General features: G+C 40.2%; 1 protein-coding gene across 1 annotated transcript in view; it reads left to right on the plus strand.

The window, feature by feature from the left end:
* The window catches only part of LOC134351106 (cytotoxic granule associated RNA binding protein TIA1-like), a 67,345-nt gene that overhangs the window by 11,326 nt on the left and 40,955 nt on the right, over positions 1-15,064 (plus strand). Inside the window, exon 2 of the mRNA XM_063057187.1 lies at positions 13,714-13,810. Coding sequence (XP_062913257.1) covers positions 13,714-13,810 — 97 coding nt within the window. The remainder of the gene's footprint in view (positions 1-13,713; positions 13,811-15,064) is intronic.

Consider the following 15,064-nt stretch of genomic DNA (forward strand, 5'->3'; position numbering starts at 1 on the left):
TCTTCTAAATATACTACTACTACTACTACTACTGAATTGCGAATGATTGCAGCCTTTCTCTTTTCAGAATGTGTTTTTGGGCTAAACTGAGTGATCTGGCACTTCTGTGGTCTGTTGGGGGATTTGGTGTGGATGAGATTCTGTGTCGGTTACTAATGGAACCTATGGTTGGCTCCATTGCTCCAAGCTGATTAAAGTATTGAACAAGATTAGAATAGTTGAGAATGAGAGCAGAAAACAAGCAGGTGTGCCTGTGCCGTTGGTCTGATTTTTCACTCTCTCAATGCTGCTGGCAGGCAGAAGGTGCTGGGTCTTGGATGCCACGCCACCAGGTCGGGGGTGGCTGTTGCTTGCGGCCATTTGTCTTCTGAATTAGCTCTCTTCAGTGCTGAATGTGCTCTACAGTTGTGAACTTGCTCTGGGGTCTCTGTAGTTCATGTTGCTTGTGTTTTTTTTCTTTTTTTTAAACTATTTGTGCAATTTTATCAGGGTGCTTCACTACTGAACCAACTCTGTAGCTGTAGCCTGTGGCCGTTGACAAGGCACTGAGGACTCACTTTTGGTGACCTTGCGGTCAATGTTATTTGCTTACTTTTCATTGTTCACATGATTTGTTTTTTCTGCATATTGGGTGTTAGGTGGTCATGTGTTGGATTTTCTTTGAACAGGTTCTATTGTGTTTCTTTGTTTTGTTGCTGCCTGCAAGAAGATGAATCTTAAGATTGTATACTGTATACAGGTTTCCCCTGCCATCCAAAGGTAGAGCGTTCCTATGAAACGGTTCGTAAGCTGGAATATCATAAAGTGAAGAAGCAATTACTGTTTATTTATATGGGAAAAATTTGTGAGCATTCGCATACACAAAAAATAACCTACTAAATCATGCCAAATAACACAAAACCTAAAATAACAGTAACATATAGTAAAAGCAGGAATGATATGATAAATACACAGCCTCTATAAAGTAGAAATACTTCTCTACAATCATTGCCACACTGTTCTCCGTAGCAAAAATCTCACAGAAGCGCTGTTGGCGGAAACACTTTCTCCAGTAACCTTTAAGCTATGAAGCTGCCAAATCATACCAAATACATAAAAATACACAGCCTATATAAAGTAGAAATAATGTATGTACACTGTAGTATCACTTAGGGGAATTGGGAAGACAGCACTGATGATGGTGTGTTAGGCTGAGTCGTCAGAGGTTGGGGTGGTGTAGTGGCCCCCACCCTCTGGGCCGCTGACTGATACTGATCTGCGAAGAATGCAGCGGTACAGCGGTGGCCGTAACGCATCCAGCACTTCTTAAGAAAAAAGCTGAAATAAACAAGCTAATTAATTATGTGCTGGGTGGCACCTAATTAATTAGCTTGTTTATTTCAGCTCTTTTCTTAAAGATGTGTTGGGTGCGTCCCAGCTACCGCTGCATTCTCCGCGGCAATGTATCGGTTCGCAGCCCAGGGGCTGGGGTGTAATCGGGCCAGGCAGGTCATCTTCTATGTCTGCCTGCCTCGACATCAAAGGTGGAGGTTCGTTGTCTGCTGTGGCTGATGTGGAAGGCTTGAAAAACGACAGCATGCTTGTCTGCTAGCCTCGCGCATTTTTCTGTCATCTCACGCAGTTGCTTCACGTTCAGTTTCTAGACGACTTCACTTTTGGTCCGTTCACTACTGCATTCGGTTTCGATTGTTATCCTTTCCTCTTCCAATTGCATCAGCTCTTCATCTATCAGTTCTTGGTCATGGGATGCCAAAACCTCTTCACATCATCTTCGTCAACTTCCCCAAGCCAAACTCACTTTGTCCTTGCTTCGTTCACCACGATCGAAATGCTTAATTATGTCTAGTTTTACTCTAAGTGTAACACCCTTACGAGCTCTTTTAGGCTTTTCTGATACCTTAGAACTTCTTGCTAACGGCTGCTCGCACGCACATGTTTAAGCAGTGCCGGCGAGAATGCAGTTCTGGGGGAGGAGCGGCTGCTCGGGGCACGCGCTGCTTTTTCTGCATGCTGCCTTTTTTCATAACAGCGAGGTGTCGTAAAGCGAATGCTCAAAGTGGGGGATACCTGTACATACTTTGCATATAAACGTACTTTGAACTTTTGAGAAGGTTTAAGAGATTTGCAACGCAGTTTTAAAGCAGAGGACCAAAGCATGCCGCTGAAGAAATATGAGTTTCAGAAAGAATATCAGACATCAGAATCTGACAGACACTTATTGACCATCCTTTGTATCTTTTGAAAAACTGGTGGTGAGCCATTTCAACTGCTACAGTGAGGTTTGCTGGGTAAGAAAATGCAAAGCTGATCTGACCACAGCCAGAGGCTTTTACAGGAAAGTTGGGGGATAAAAGTATGCTGTGCTGCAAATAAATTATGGCAGCATCCATTATTAAAGCCCTCCAGCACCCAGGGCAAGCCCTTTTCTCACTGTTAGCATCATGTAGGAGATACAGAGGCCTGAAGGCATGCACTCAGCGATTCAGGAACAGCTTCTTCCCCTCTGCCATCCGATTCCTAAATGAACTTTGAAGCCTTGGACACTACCTCACTTTTTTTTAATATACAGTATTTCTGTTTTTGCAATTTAAAAAAAAATAATCTATTTTGATTTACTTTATTTTTGTTCCTCTTTCTGTGCTAGATTATGTATTGCATTGAACTGCTGCTGCTAAGTTAACAAATTTCACATCACATGCTGGTGATAATAAATCTGATTCTGAAGAGCAGGCCTGTGTAAGCAATTTGTCTTAACCTGGATAAATGCTGAGCTATGTTGATTTAGCTATGCTGTTTGTGAGAACATGTACTTAACATGAACCCAGCACATATAGGAAGGTCAAGTCGATCAGGCTGACAGACTACAGCAGTCAAGACTATGTGGTAATAGGTAAAGTGTGTCTGGAAGAATTCCATAAATCTCCAGTATTCCAACTCACATTTACTGATATCTTTGTATTCTAAGCTAGGTGCACTGGGGTAATTATCTTCATATGTTGATAACAGCATTGATAAATACAAAACAACAATCTTTGAGAACAAAGTTCCAGTTAGATTATTGGAAATCGCTTGAAGTTGGTTACTCGTTTTAAGAGCTGAATGTCAGCTGAACTGCTTTTGCAGTTGATCATTATCTGCTCTTGTATGCAGTGATAATTAGAAATGCTTTCTCACAAGATGAATTCCTAATCACTGTAAAACAGTTGCATTTGAGAAAGGCAAGTTAAATTGTTAGAATGAAATTGAGACTTTCTAAAATATACTGTAAATTAATTTTCTCTTTAGTAAAACAAAAACAGACTGTCTGCACCCAGATCATAAATGGTCTACTTATGAATGACATACTCGTTCCTGTACTCACTGGAATTAATGAGAATCTGGGGGTGAGGTGTGGGTGTGGGGGGCAGATCTTATTGAAACCTACTGAATGTTGAAAGGACTAGATAGGGTGGATGTGGAGAGGATGTTTCCTATGGTGGACTAGAGGGCACACCCTCAAAATTGAGGGTGACCTTTTAGAATAGAGGTGAGGAAGAATTATTTTAGCCAGAGTATTGAATCTGTGGAATGCTCTACCACAGACAGTGATGGAGACCAAATCCGTGTGTATGTTTAAGGTGGAAGTTGACAGTTTCCTGATCAGTCAGGGCATCAAAGGGTATAGTGAGAAGGCAGGTGTGAGAGGTCGAATGGGATCCAGGATTAGCCATGATGAAATGGCAGAGCGGACTCCATTAGGCTGAATGGCCTAATTCTGCTCCAATGTCTTGCGGTCTTAAAGATGAGTGCCCATGATATTGTTCAAAAATCCAACATGTTTCATTTCTGAAAACTGCGCAACTAATTTGCTTTCAGTAATTGAGCTTGCTTAAAAGTTGTGCATTTTTCCCATTAATTATGGTCCTATGGAGAAGTGGTTACTATGTTAAGTGATTTTAAAGTATTTTCTGACTGAGGCAGAATTGATTTTTGGACATCTGTAAAATGGAACTTACATCAAAGTTGCTGGTGAACGCAGCAGGCCAAGCAGCATCTATAGGAAGAGACGCAGTCGACGTTTCAGGCCGAGACCCTTCATCAGGAAAATGGAACTGCTTATTTTATTTTTACTTATATAGAAATACAGTACTGTTGCAGACCCTTCCAGTGCAACGAGCCCACTCAACCTAATTACACCTATCTGACCAATTAACCTACTAACCTGTGCATCTTTGGAATGTGGGTGGAAACCAGAGCATCTGGAGGAAACCCAAGTGGTCATGAGGCGAATGTACATTACCCTGCACTTTGAATAATAATTCATTGTTGTGAAGATGATTATTGGACAAAATCTGTTTTTGAAAATTATGCAAGGAACTTCCATGCTACTTAAAAATAGTAACTACTTTCACCAAAACTCAATGAGTAAATGTAACAGTTATTCAGTTTTGCTTGACAAATCTTCAGTCTATGCAGTTAGATGATGTCGCATATTTGCAGCATTCAGAGCACAAAGATTGTCTTGTGGATGTAGGGGTGGAGTAACATTCAGAGATTTCTGCTCCAAATTGCTGTCCTGGGATTTGGATGGAAAGTAAAGGAATGTATGCCAGGTGAGAACATAATCAGATCCCTGGAGAGAAATAATGTGCCAGAACAAACTATTCAAGCTCACATGAGAAGTACTGGAAGATTGCCACCAGTCATAGAACCATATTTTAGCATAACTGCTTCACGAGGACAGGAAAGAAATCATTCTATAATCTGATGTTTCTCACATTTTTTGCTAATGACTGTTTTCCCTTATTTCAGAAATATATTTTGTTCATAATATTCATTATTCATAGAGGGAGTTAAATATGGCCCTTGTGGCTAAAGGGATCGGGGGTATGGAGGGAAGGCTGGTACAGGGTTCTGAGTTGGATGATCAGCCATGATCATATTGAATGGCGGTGCAGGTTTGAAGGGCCGAATGGCCTACTCCTGCACCTATTTTCTATGTTTCTATAACGTGGAGATGAAATATAATCAGTGCATTTATTTTCACTGTATTCTAACATCAAATCAGTACATGCTATCTTGCTAAGTTCATGCTACTCGTGTTTCCTCCTAGAAATATTTGTGAAGCTGTTGCACTGCACTCAGCCCCTTGGTGTTGAGTGGCAACAGGTACTTGGACTGTGGTCATTCTGCACAAAGCCTCTACAGTGGGTGATTGGAGCTTCATTGTGCCCTTCAGCACATACTGGAATGTACTGGTCAGCAGCTTTCACTAATGGACATCTCTTTAGATTGGAAGACCAACAAGTTTCGGTCAGAGCAAAGTGCGTCTTTTGAGTTGTCTTCCAGCAGAAGTTGATATTTGTTTCAGATTATATAATGGCTAGTGATTCAGAGTCATGTGTTACACGGTGCCTGGGATGAACCTAAAGATGAACCATTGTATTATTTTCCAGACCTTGGCAAGTGCACGTACCAAGAAGATGTGAATGATTTTCTCATCCACTTTGCAGCAATCTTGTGGACAGTGTCCAGTGAGAGAGAGACTTTGGCTGTGCATGGAGGACCTAGTTTGGTGGGGGGTGGGGTGGGGTGCAGGCGCGCACATTCTCAGCCAGGCAAGCAAAGTCTGAGAGACAAGAGTGCAGATGCTGGGATCTGGAACAAGTGGCGGAACTTATTCAGTTAGGCAGCATCTATGGAGGCAAAGGGATTGTTGATGTTTTGGGTCAAGACACTGAATCAGGTTGAGAGTGAAGATGGTCCCTCTAAAGGGGTGAGGAATGGTGAGGCAAGAGCTGTCAAATGAGATTTTGTGAGATGAGAACTACTGTAGGCTGGTCTTACAGAATCATGGTTCCAGGACAACATCCATGCACCATCAATCTACAGGCCATGACATTCATTTCTTTTGTAACTGTATGTTTTTCTGCTATCATAATTATATGTGCTGTGTATGACTGTTCTGCGATTTGCACCTTGGCCTGAGACGTTTCGTTTGGCTGTATTTGTGTGTATGAATCTGTAGGAGTTTTTGAGTGTTTTAGATGACAAACCAAATCTCCTCAAACTCCTGATGAAATATAACCGCTGTCTAGCTGCCCTTATAGCTGCATCAATATTTGAGAGTTCTGGAGACCTCATTGGTGCGTGGAGAAGTGTTTGTTGTTGCAGCACTGCCATGTTATTGAGAAGCAGTGCTGTAGTTACTAAACCACACTGGTACAAAACAATTAAAGAGCACAATAGTTTTCAGTCTTGAGTCTGGCCACAATTTAGGTTCTCTTTAGTATCTTCAATTGTTACTTGATAGAAGCATTATAAGCCAGATATTTTAGATTCCCCTGCCCCCTTCACCCCAGAGATATCAATCCATAGAGACTCATGAATATTAAAGTGAAATCTGCCTTTTTTTAAAGCTTGGATGTTTCCTGTATTAAGCAGAACCTCACTTTCCATCAGTTGTATTAGAGATATGCCTAAATCCAGAAACTGGTTTATTATCACTGATATATGCCATGAAATTTGTTGTTTTGTGGCAGCAGTACAGTGGAAGACATAAAATTATTATGTCACAAAAATAAAGAAATAGTGCGAAAGGGGAATAGCAAGATAGTGTTCATGAACCATGATGATGAAAGGACATCCTAATACAGTTCTAGTACATAAGAACTTAAGGTCTTGACCGTCTTATAAAGAGTAATTTGCAGTATTTAAGCAGTACCCTAGCAGAGTGTAACCAGTGTTTTATTATACTTTATGTATCAGTCTTTTCAATTTGTTTGTCTACCTTCAAAAATGTGCATGCATGCATCTCTCGATCTCCTTTGTCCTTGTACCTTTCACTTTAATGTTAAAGTGGAGGCAGGTGATGTTCATGTTGCCTTTTTGCTTGCTTTCTACCAAAATCTATAATTTCACAAACAGTAGTGTAATATTGGTGATCACAAGTCAGTCAGTAGTCTAGACAAAATGACGTAAGGGCATTGGTTGAGGTGGTTTCCTAAGTGATTTAGCAGAATGCCTTATCCAAATCTTTCAGACAAGTGCCATGATTGATGAGAAAGAACTCTCCCCATCAGGTTAGCCTACTGGATGCACAGTATGCATCTCTTATGACAGCTACATTGAATTGAGACGGTTGCCCATCTCCCTAGAAAATGCATCTTGGTGAAGAAGGCCACGGGAATGATTCAGAGACATTTGCCTGATTTATTCTGACAGCTGTGTATCACAGGAACCTCATCAGTAGTTCATACTCAAGTTAGCGGAGTTCAGTTTAAAAAATCTGAAATACAAAGCTCATATCATTAAGGGTGAGTGTAAAATAGCTGGATTATCTTTCTGATTAATTTATTGTACAGAAAGTTGGTCGTGTGGAGAAAAATCCTATTGCTTATGGTGGCATAAGGGCTTGTGTTATTACTGTAGTCTGATAATGAAGGAAAGATTTGAGATTTTTTTTCTCTCTACCTAGTTTGTATTTATTCAAAACGTTGGATATAATATCCTTAAAATTTCCTTTGCAAAATGATAGATTAGCACTCAACAATGTTTATTGCACTGAGTTGGTCCAGAGCAATAAAAAGAAAATGTCATATGGATGTTTTATTGGCCTTTTTAAAGAACACAAACTTTGGATATTTAATTGATTTCTGAGGCTGTTTTTTCACATGGACTCTGAAATTTTTTTTATACCCTTAGTTACCTAGAGAGCCTCGCGTATGATTTATGCATTGTTTACAATGGGATTATTTTTGTAAATTAGTTAAAACAAATTTGTGTTATAATCATTGTCCAGACTTCTATGTTTGAATAGTTTAATATGTTTATTGGGTGTCAGGGTGGAGATGCGTCACTACCAAAGGAGGTGTAAGGCGTTCCTTTCCTCTGCTAGTCTGCAAGTCACCCTTGGGCAAGGTGTAGCACCTGCTTAGCCCCCCTGATCAGGGTCATGTGAAGCCATGGGAGCAGGTGGTGGGTGGTTATGATCAGCTGGTGCATATCACAAGTCCTGGTTATGTGACCACAGACGTCAGGCAGACAATCTCTGAAAAGTATTGATAATGACTGATGTCACGCGTCTTGTAAAGACACTGCCCAGAAGAAGACAATGGCAAACCACTTCTGTAGAAACTTTTGCCAAAAACAATTGTAGTCATGTATAGACCATGATCACCCACGTCATACAGCACAGCACATAATGATGAATATGTTTATGCTGCAAATATTAATCCATTTATACTGTAAGATCAGTTGCTCCTAATGTTCAGTGATTTCAGATACCATAGTGATATATTTGGTGTTGGTGCATTAAGATCCAGTTTAGTGCCATAGATCATGTTAACTTTGAATAAATTATACTAAAAATAAAATTGTCTGAGAGCAGGATAAGAATAAATAATCTTTTTGTCAAGTCCATATCTATCTGGCCATAATGCTTCCATTATTTTTTAAATTTGGGAATTTGTTGGACTTCATGTTCTTCATTTTAGTTATTTTTAGGTTATAAAAGATGCTATGATTTATAAAACTTCAACCAGTGAGAAGTCCACATGAACTGAAGCTAGGAAGCATGTTTGTCTAGTTCTTACAGAAGTCTAGCCCAAAGCATTAACTTCTCTCTATTCAAATTAGATTGATAATTTTCCATTTCCCTACTTTCCATTTGTTTGTTGTATACAGGTGTCCCCCGCTTTTCGAACGTTCGCTATACGAAACTTCACTGTTACGAAAGACCTATATTAGGTCCCTGTTTTCACTAACAGAAAGTGTTTTCACTGTTACAAAAAAAAAGCAGCGCGTGAAAAAAAGCAGCACACGCCCCGAACAGCCGCTCTCCCCCAGATTCGGAACTGCATTCTAGCCGGCATTGCTTAAACACGTGCCTGTGAGCATCTCCGTTTGCAAGATGAGTTCTAAGATATCGGAAAAGCCTAAAAGAGCTCGTAAGGGTGTTACACTTAGCGTAAAACTAGACATAAATAAGCGTTTTGATCGTGGTGAACGAAGCAAGGACAAAGTGAGTTTGGCTTGTGGAAGTTGACGAAGATGATGTTGAAGAGGTTTTGGCATCCCATGACCAAGAACTGATAGATGAAGAGCTGATGCAATTGGAAGAGAAAAGGATAATAATCGAAACTGAATGCAGTAACGAATGGACCGAAAGTGAAGTCGTGCAGGAACTGAACGTGAAGCAACTGCGTGAGATTTTCGCTGCAATGATTGCAGAAAAGTACGACTTTAATTTTGAAAGGGTACGTCGGTTTAGGGGATATTTGCAGGATGGTTTGAGTGCTTACAAAGAACTGTATGATAGAAAAATGCGCGAGGCTGAACAGTCAAGCACATCTTCCACATCAGCCACAGCAGGTGACAAACCTCAATCTTCGACATCGAGGCAGGCAGACATAGAAAAAGATGACCTACCTGCCCTGATGGAAACAGACGACACCTCAGTGTCCCACCACCCCAACCCCCGGGCAACAGACAGACAATTGCTGATTGTGTTGCCTCTGATCTGGGCCGACATTTATGTGCCGGGCAGCACCTAATTAATTAGCTTGTTTATTTCGGCTTTTCTTGTAAAGATGTGCTGCGTGCGTCCCAGCTACCGCTGCATTCTTCGCAGATCGGTATCAGTCGGTGGCCTGGAGGGTGGGGGCCACTGCACCACCCCAACCTCCGACGACTCAGCTTAACACACCATCATCAGTGTGCTCTGCGCTGTCTTCCTGATTCCAGTAAGTGATACTACACTGTACATACATTATTTCTACTTTATATAGGCAGTGTATTTTTATGCGTTATTTGGTATGATTTGGCAGCTTCATAGCTTAAAGGTTACTGGAGAGAGATTTTCTGCCGAGAGTGCTTGCATGAGATTTTCGCTACGAGAACAGTGCAGGCAGTGATTGTACAGAAGTATTTCTACTTTATATAGGCTGTGTATTTATCGTATCGTTCCTGCTTTTACTATATGTTACTGTTATTTTAAGTTTTATGTCTTATTTGGCATGATTTGGTAGGTTATTTTTGGGTCTGCGAACGCTCACAAATTTTTCCCATATAAATAGATGGTAATTGCTTCTTCGCTTTACGACCTTCTGGCTTATGAACAGTTTTATAGGAACATTCTGCCTTTGGATGGCGGGGGAAACCTGTATAGACGTCTACAGCACGTTACAGATATATAGCAATTTGTTCCCTGATGGATTTTTTACTAATTGATTTTGTGTTCCTGTTTTTATGTATTCTGACAGTATTTACAATGTGTGTTTTTCCTATTTTTTCCTCTCTCCAGTGTGTAGTTTTTGAATAGATTGTAGTTATCCTTTATATTTAAACATTTCCATGTGATGTTTCAAATGATTTTACTAGTATTTATCACAAACAAACAAGAGAAACTCTGCAGATGCTGGAAATCCAAGCAACACACACAAAATGCTGGAGGAACTCAGCAAGCCAGGCAGCATCTATGGAAAAGAGTAAATAGTGGACATTTTAGGCTCAGAGACACTCCTGATGAAATGTCAACTGTTTACTGTTTTCCATAGATGCTGCCTGGCTTGCTGAGTTCCTCCAGCATTTTGTGTGTTTCCTAATATTTATGTTCTGTGTATTGTGCTGTAGTTTTCAGCTATTTTTCTGGGCTTCTTTAGTTTTGTTTTAATATTCTTTTGGGTAATTTATTCAGAATGTACTAAACTTGAACTACATAATCAAATGAGTTTCACGTAATCTTCACCAAAACCTGACATTTAATGAAACTATGAAAGTCAGTTTCTGGGAATGCTAGCAAAACAATCAGCCGGAACTGACATTTTAGTTTTTTTTACATAAACACTTCCTCAATGTAGGACTATTGATTACTTAATAATCACATTTAAACAAACATCTCTCTCCAAGTATGTTATTTCTAATGCTTTCCATGTCCAAATCCAAGTCATTTATTGTCATTCACTATATGCGTGTATACTGTCAAATGAGACAACGTTTCTCCAGATCACGGTTTAAAACTCAGTGGTACACAATGCACAAATAACTTATGAAGGTAAGAATTAAATCTGCGGGGGGCGTCACATGATGACGTGGGATTGAGACGTGTAAATCCAGCTCTCCCGTAAAAAATCAGCAAAGTACCGTTTAAACAAAACAAAGTTAATAAATATTTTCCGAAAACTATTTATAAACTTTGCAAGACTACGATATGCCTTGTAAACCGCAACAGAAGAAGTCTGTTGTTGCGAAGCCGCCGCGAGATGGGAAGGAAAAAGGGCCTACTGCAGCGATGGAGGCTCGGACTCAGGTTGGATCTCCTTCGGAGGAGATGCATTCTATCCCTGGCGTAGAACAGGGAGCAATGGCGGCGGTAGCGGTCTCTTGGAAGAAGATGCCGGAAAGCGCAGCGCAAAGAAGAACGCATGCACAAATCAACACAACTCAAACTACAAGAACCGACAGCCACTGCAACTGAAAGTGACTCAGAGTCAGAATCGGATACTGCAGAGAATACAGATGAAGAAGAGGAGGAAGAACTGGAAGAGATTGGAAGTAAAGGAGATGACGGAGAGATAAGAGAGGCTTTATTGCAATTAACGGCTGAACTAAGAAAAGTAAGAGCAGAGTTTAGAGACATGAAGATGTGCTATAATAAAGCTATGAAAAGACAGGATAAAATGGATAAGAGGCTTCAGAAGATGGAAAGAACAATGGAACACATTAATGATAGAGTGGAAAAAACAAAATGATCTGCTTGTCTGGAACATGGAAAGAAATCGACTCTTGGAGAAAGTGGACATGTTGGAAAATTTCAGTAGACATAATATTAAAATTGTTGGTCTTAAAGAAGGTATGGAGGGGGAAAATCCAGTAGAATTTTTTCAAAGATGGATCCCGGAAGTTTTGCAAATGAAAGAGGAGGACCGATCAATTGAAATTGAGCGGGCACATAGAGTTCTAAGACCAAAACCACAAGGTGACCAATATCCACGAGCAATTTTAATAAAATTCTTAAGATTTCAAGACAAGGAAAGGATTCTACAGGCAGCTGCCCAAGCTGCCAAGAATAGAAAAGGGCCATTGATGATTCAAGGGAACAAAATTTTTTTCTACCCTGACATAAGTTATGAACTCTTGAAGAGAAGGAAGAAATTTAATCCGGTGAAAAAAATCCTATGGGATCATGGTTATCAAATTATATTGCGTTATCCTGCAACCTTGAAGATTTATTTGGCTGGTGGAGAAAAAAGATTTTTTGATGATTACCGGAAAGCGGAGCAGTTTGTGCGAGATTCTCTGAATATTCACCAGATACAAGAACAAACCCAGGGGAGCGAGATGGATTGAAGATGAAGACTGGGTCAAAGAATGGACTTGTTGGATTTTTGAAGGCGGATGAATATATAAATATATTATTATATGAGGGAGGGGAAGTAAGGTTAAAATTTGAGGAATACTAGTAGGGAATAGTAACATTAATTTTTTATATATATATATATATATATAATATATAATTTTTTTGTTACGGGGTGCTGGAAGAAGCACTGACCAATTGCTACGCTAATCATGTGTGCAAGCGTGGCTTTAGCCATGACCCACAAATGGAGGGGGGTAGTGTTGTGTATCCTTTCATTCACAACATTAGTGGGGGGTATTTTGTTTTTTCTTTTTTTGTATCTTATCTATCTTTTTTTCTTTAAGAAAAAAAGTTAAATCTGCAAATGAATTACACATAGATAAAGTAAAGTGCATAAATTAAATATTGTAGGCTACAGTAAAATTATCTGAATGCAATCTGCATCTATTGCTACCTTAAGCCAATAATTATAGGAGGAGAAGATGGCGGCGCAACGGCAGTGTGTGCGGCCTCTCCGGTGAATGATATCTGTAATCTGTCAAGTAGGGTACCGTGCACAATTCTGATTTGATGGAGACAGACGTAAGAGTATGGAGGAACATCTGGAGAAACTTCTGAAATGCCCACTTCGCTGCTGCCGCTACTGTATGATAACTGGAATCTCCGGAGCAGAAGGCCCCGAATCCTGGGCTTTGCTCGTTTCAACGGCCGGGGCGAGGTCGAAGGCGCTTGGCAGAGGATGGCGCTCGGGAGGCTGTATCGGAGGGGCTGGTCGGAGGCTCTAAGTTTTCGGATGGACGGACTCAGTGTTGGCTGTGGTCGGCTGCTTCCAAGGCATCGTCAAGTTGACGGTGCCTAGAGGTTTATGGCAGGGAGTTTCTCCCTTTTGCCGCCTGCTATCGGGGGCTCAGGGACTTTGAGACTTCTTTTTACCATGCTCATGGTTTGTTCTTTATCAAATTATGGTATTGCTTTGCACTGCTGTAACTATATGTTATAATTATGTGGTTCTGTCAGTGTTAGTCTTTGGTTTGTCCTATTTTTTTCTGTGATATCACTCCGGAGAAACATTGTATCATTTCTTAATGCATGTATGCATTTCTAAATGACAATAAAAGAGAACTAAGTGTTCTCATAATCTAATTATTTTATTTTAAAGGAAAAGTTGGTTTTAAAGTAGTAACTTCCATTTTCGAATGTTTTTTTATTTTTAAAATAAATCTTGTGCCATTATTATCAGGATCAGTATTGGAGTAGACACACTTTTAAGGACAGGGTTTGTAAACAGTTGTAATATGAATTAGTTGCAGGTTTTGTTGGTGATTTTCAGATTTCTTACCTGTCTATATGGTTATGTTTTATTTTTGTTTTGATAGATATGTGGGAAATCTCTCCAGGGATGTGACGGAAGCCCTGATTCTTCAACTTTTCAGTCAGATTGGACCATGCAAAAGCTGCAAAATGATTGTTGAGGTATGTTGGCCTTTCTGCTTAAAAAATCTTGGATTAATAGTTGTTAGACAAATCCAAATTTGAGACTACACGAAAAGTGGTTATTTAAAAAAAATATGTTTCCATAATGTGGAGTTGCTGTGACTCCTGCCCAGGAGAAGTTCCAATGCCTGCTGCAAGACACCCAGCCTGCTGTAGGAACAGCTGTGCTATCAGCAGGATGGGGATTCCAAGGTCTGGGAGCTGGAGGGGGTTTTCTCAGTATGGGAAGGTGAGTGGGGGTACTGGGTTTGTGGGGGTTTGACTCCGGTAGGGAGGATGATGAAGAAGGCACATGGCACACTTTGTTGGTCAGGGCACCGAGTACAGGTGTTGTGACAACACATTGCTGTAGGTCTTGATGAGCTTGCACTTGGAGTTTTGTGTGCAGTAATGGTTTTCGTGTCAGAGAAAGGATGTGATTAAGCTAGAGGGGGTACTGAATGACTCATAAGATGGTTGCAATCAGATTCATAGGAATTTGAAGTGCTGCAGCTGTCTTCCCTTGATAAGGAGACAAAGAGACAATCTTAAAATCTTTTTCCCAATGTAGGAGAGTTTAATACTGGAGGGCAAAAGCTTAAGGTGAGAGGGGAGAGATTTAAAGGGCATGTAACGGCAAGTTCAGTGCTCAGTAGGCATTGAGTGTATGGAACTAGCTTCCTGTGGTGAACGTAGGTACAGTAGCAGTATTCTGGACAGGAATTGTTAAAAGGGACATGGGCCTAAGACGAGAATTAGCTTGGGTAGGTATTTGGGTCAGCATCAACGAGTTGGGCTGCAGAGTTTGTTTTGTATTGAAGACTATGAATCTATGAATTTCTCAGAAATTTCTTCCTTAGTTTTCAGCACTGCAGGTGTTGCAAGAGAATGGTACAACAGAATCTCTTGACAGTAGAGTTTAAAATTTTTGTAATTTCCAAACTGTTACACAGTTTGCTTCTGAAAGGATTAGTGTCTTGAGGGAAGAATTATAATTCAAAGTTTGCTGTGGAATTTTAAATAGAGCAGTGAAAAAATTGAGAAATTTTGCACAAAACCCTTTTTCCTTTATGGCTGATAAAGAGGAGTGAATAATGTTTTCTACATCTGTTACATTGGTATCATTTATTTATCTTTCAATTTTGTGACTGTTGAGGGTTTACAGTTGATCCTTGGCCTTTCCTGTAGACTAACCTTCATTAGGGGAACCATTAGTTTCCAAAAAAAAAACTCTGCTTCTCTGAGTTAGTAGAA

This window comes from Mobula hypostoma, chromosome 8 (genome assembly GCF_963921235.1).
Source record: "Mobula hypostoma chromosome 8, sMobHyp1.1, whole genome shotgun sequence".
In the NCBI taxonomy this organism is placed as follows: domain Eukaryota; kingdom Metazoa; phylum Chordata; class Chondrichthyes; order Myliobatiformes; family Myliobatidae; genus Mobula; species Mobula hypostoma.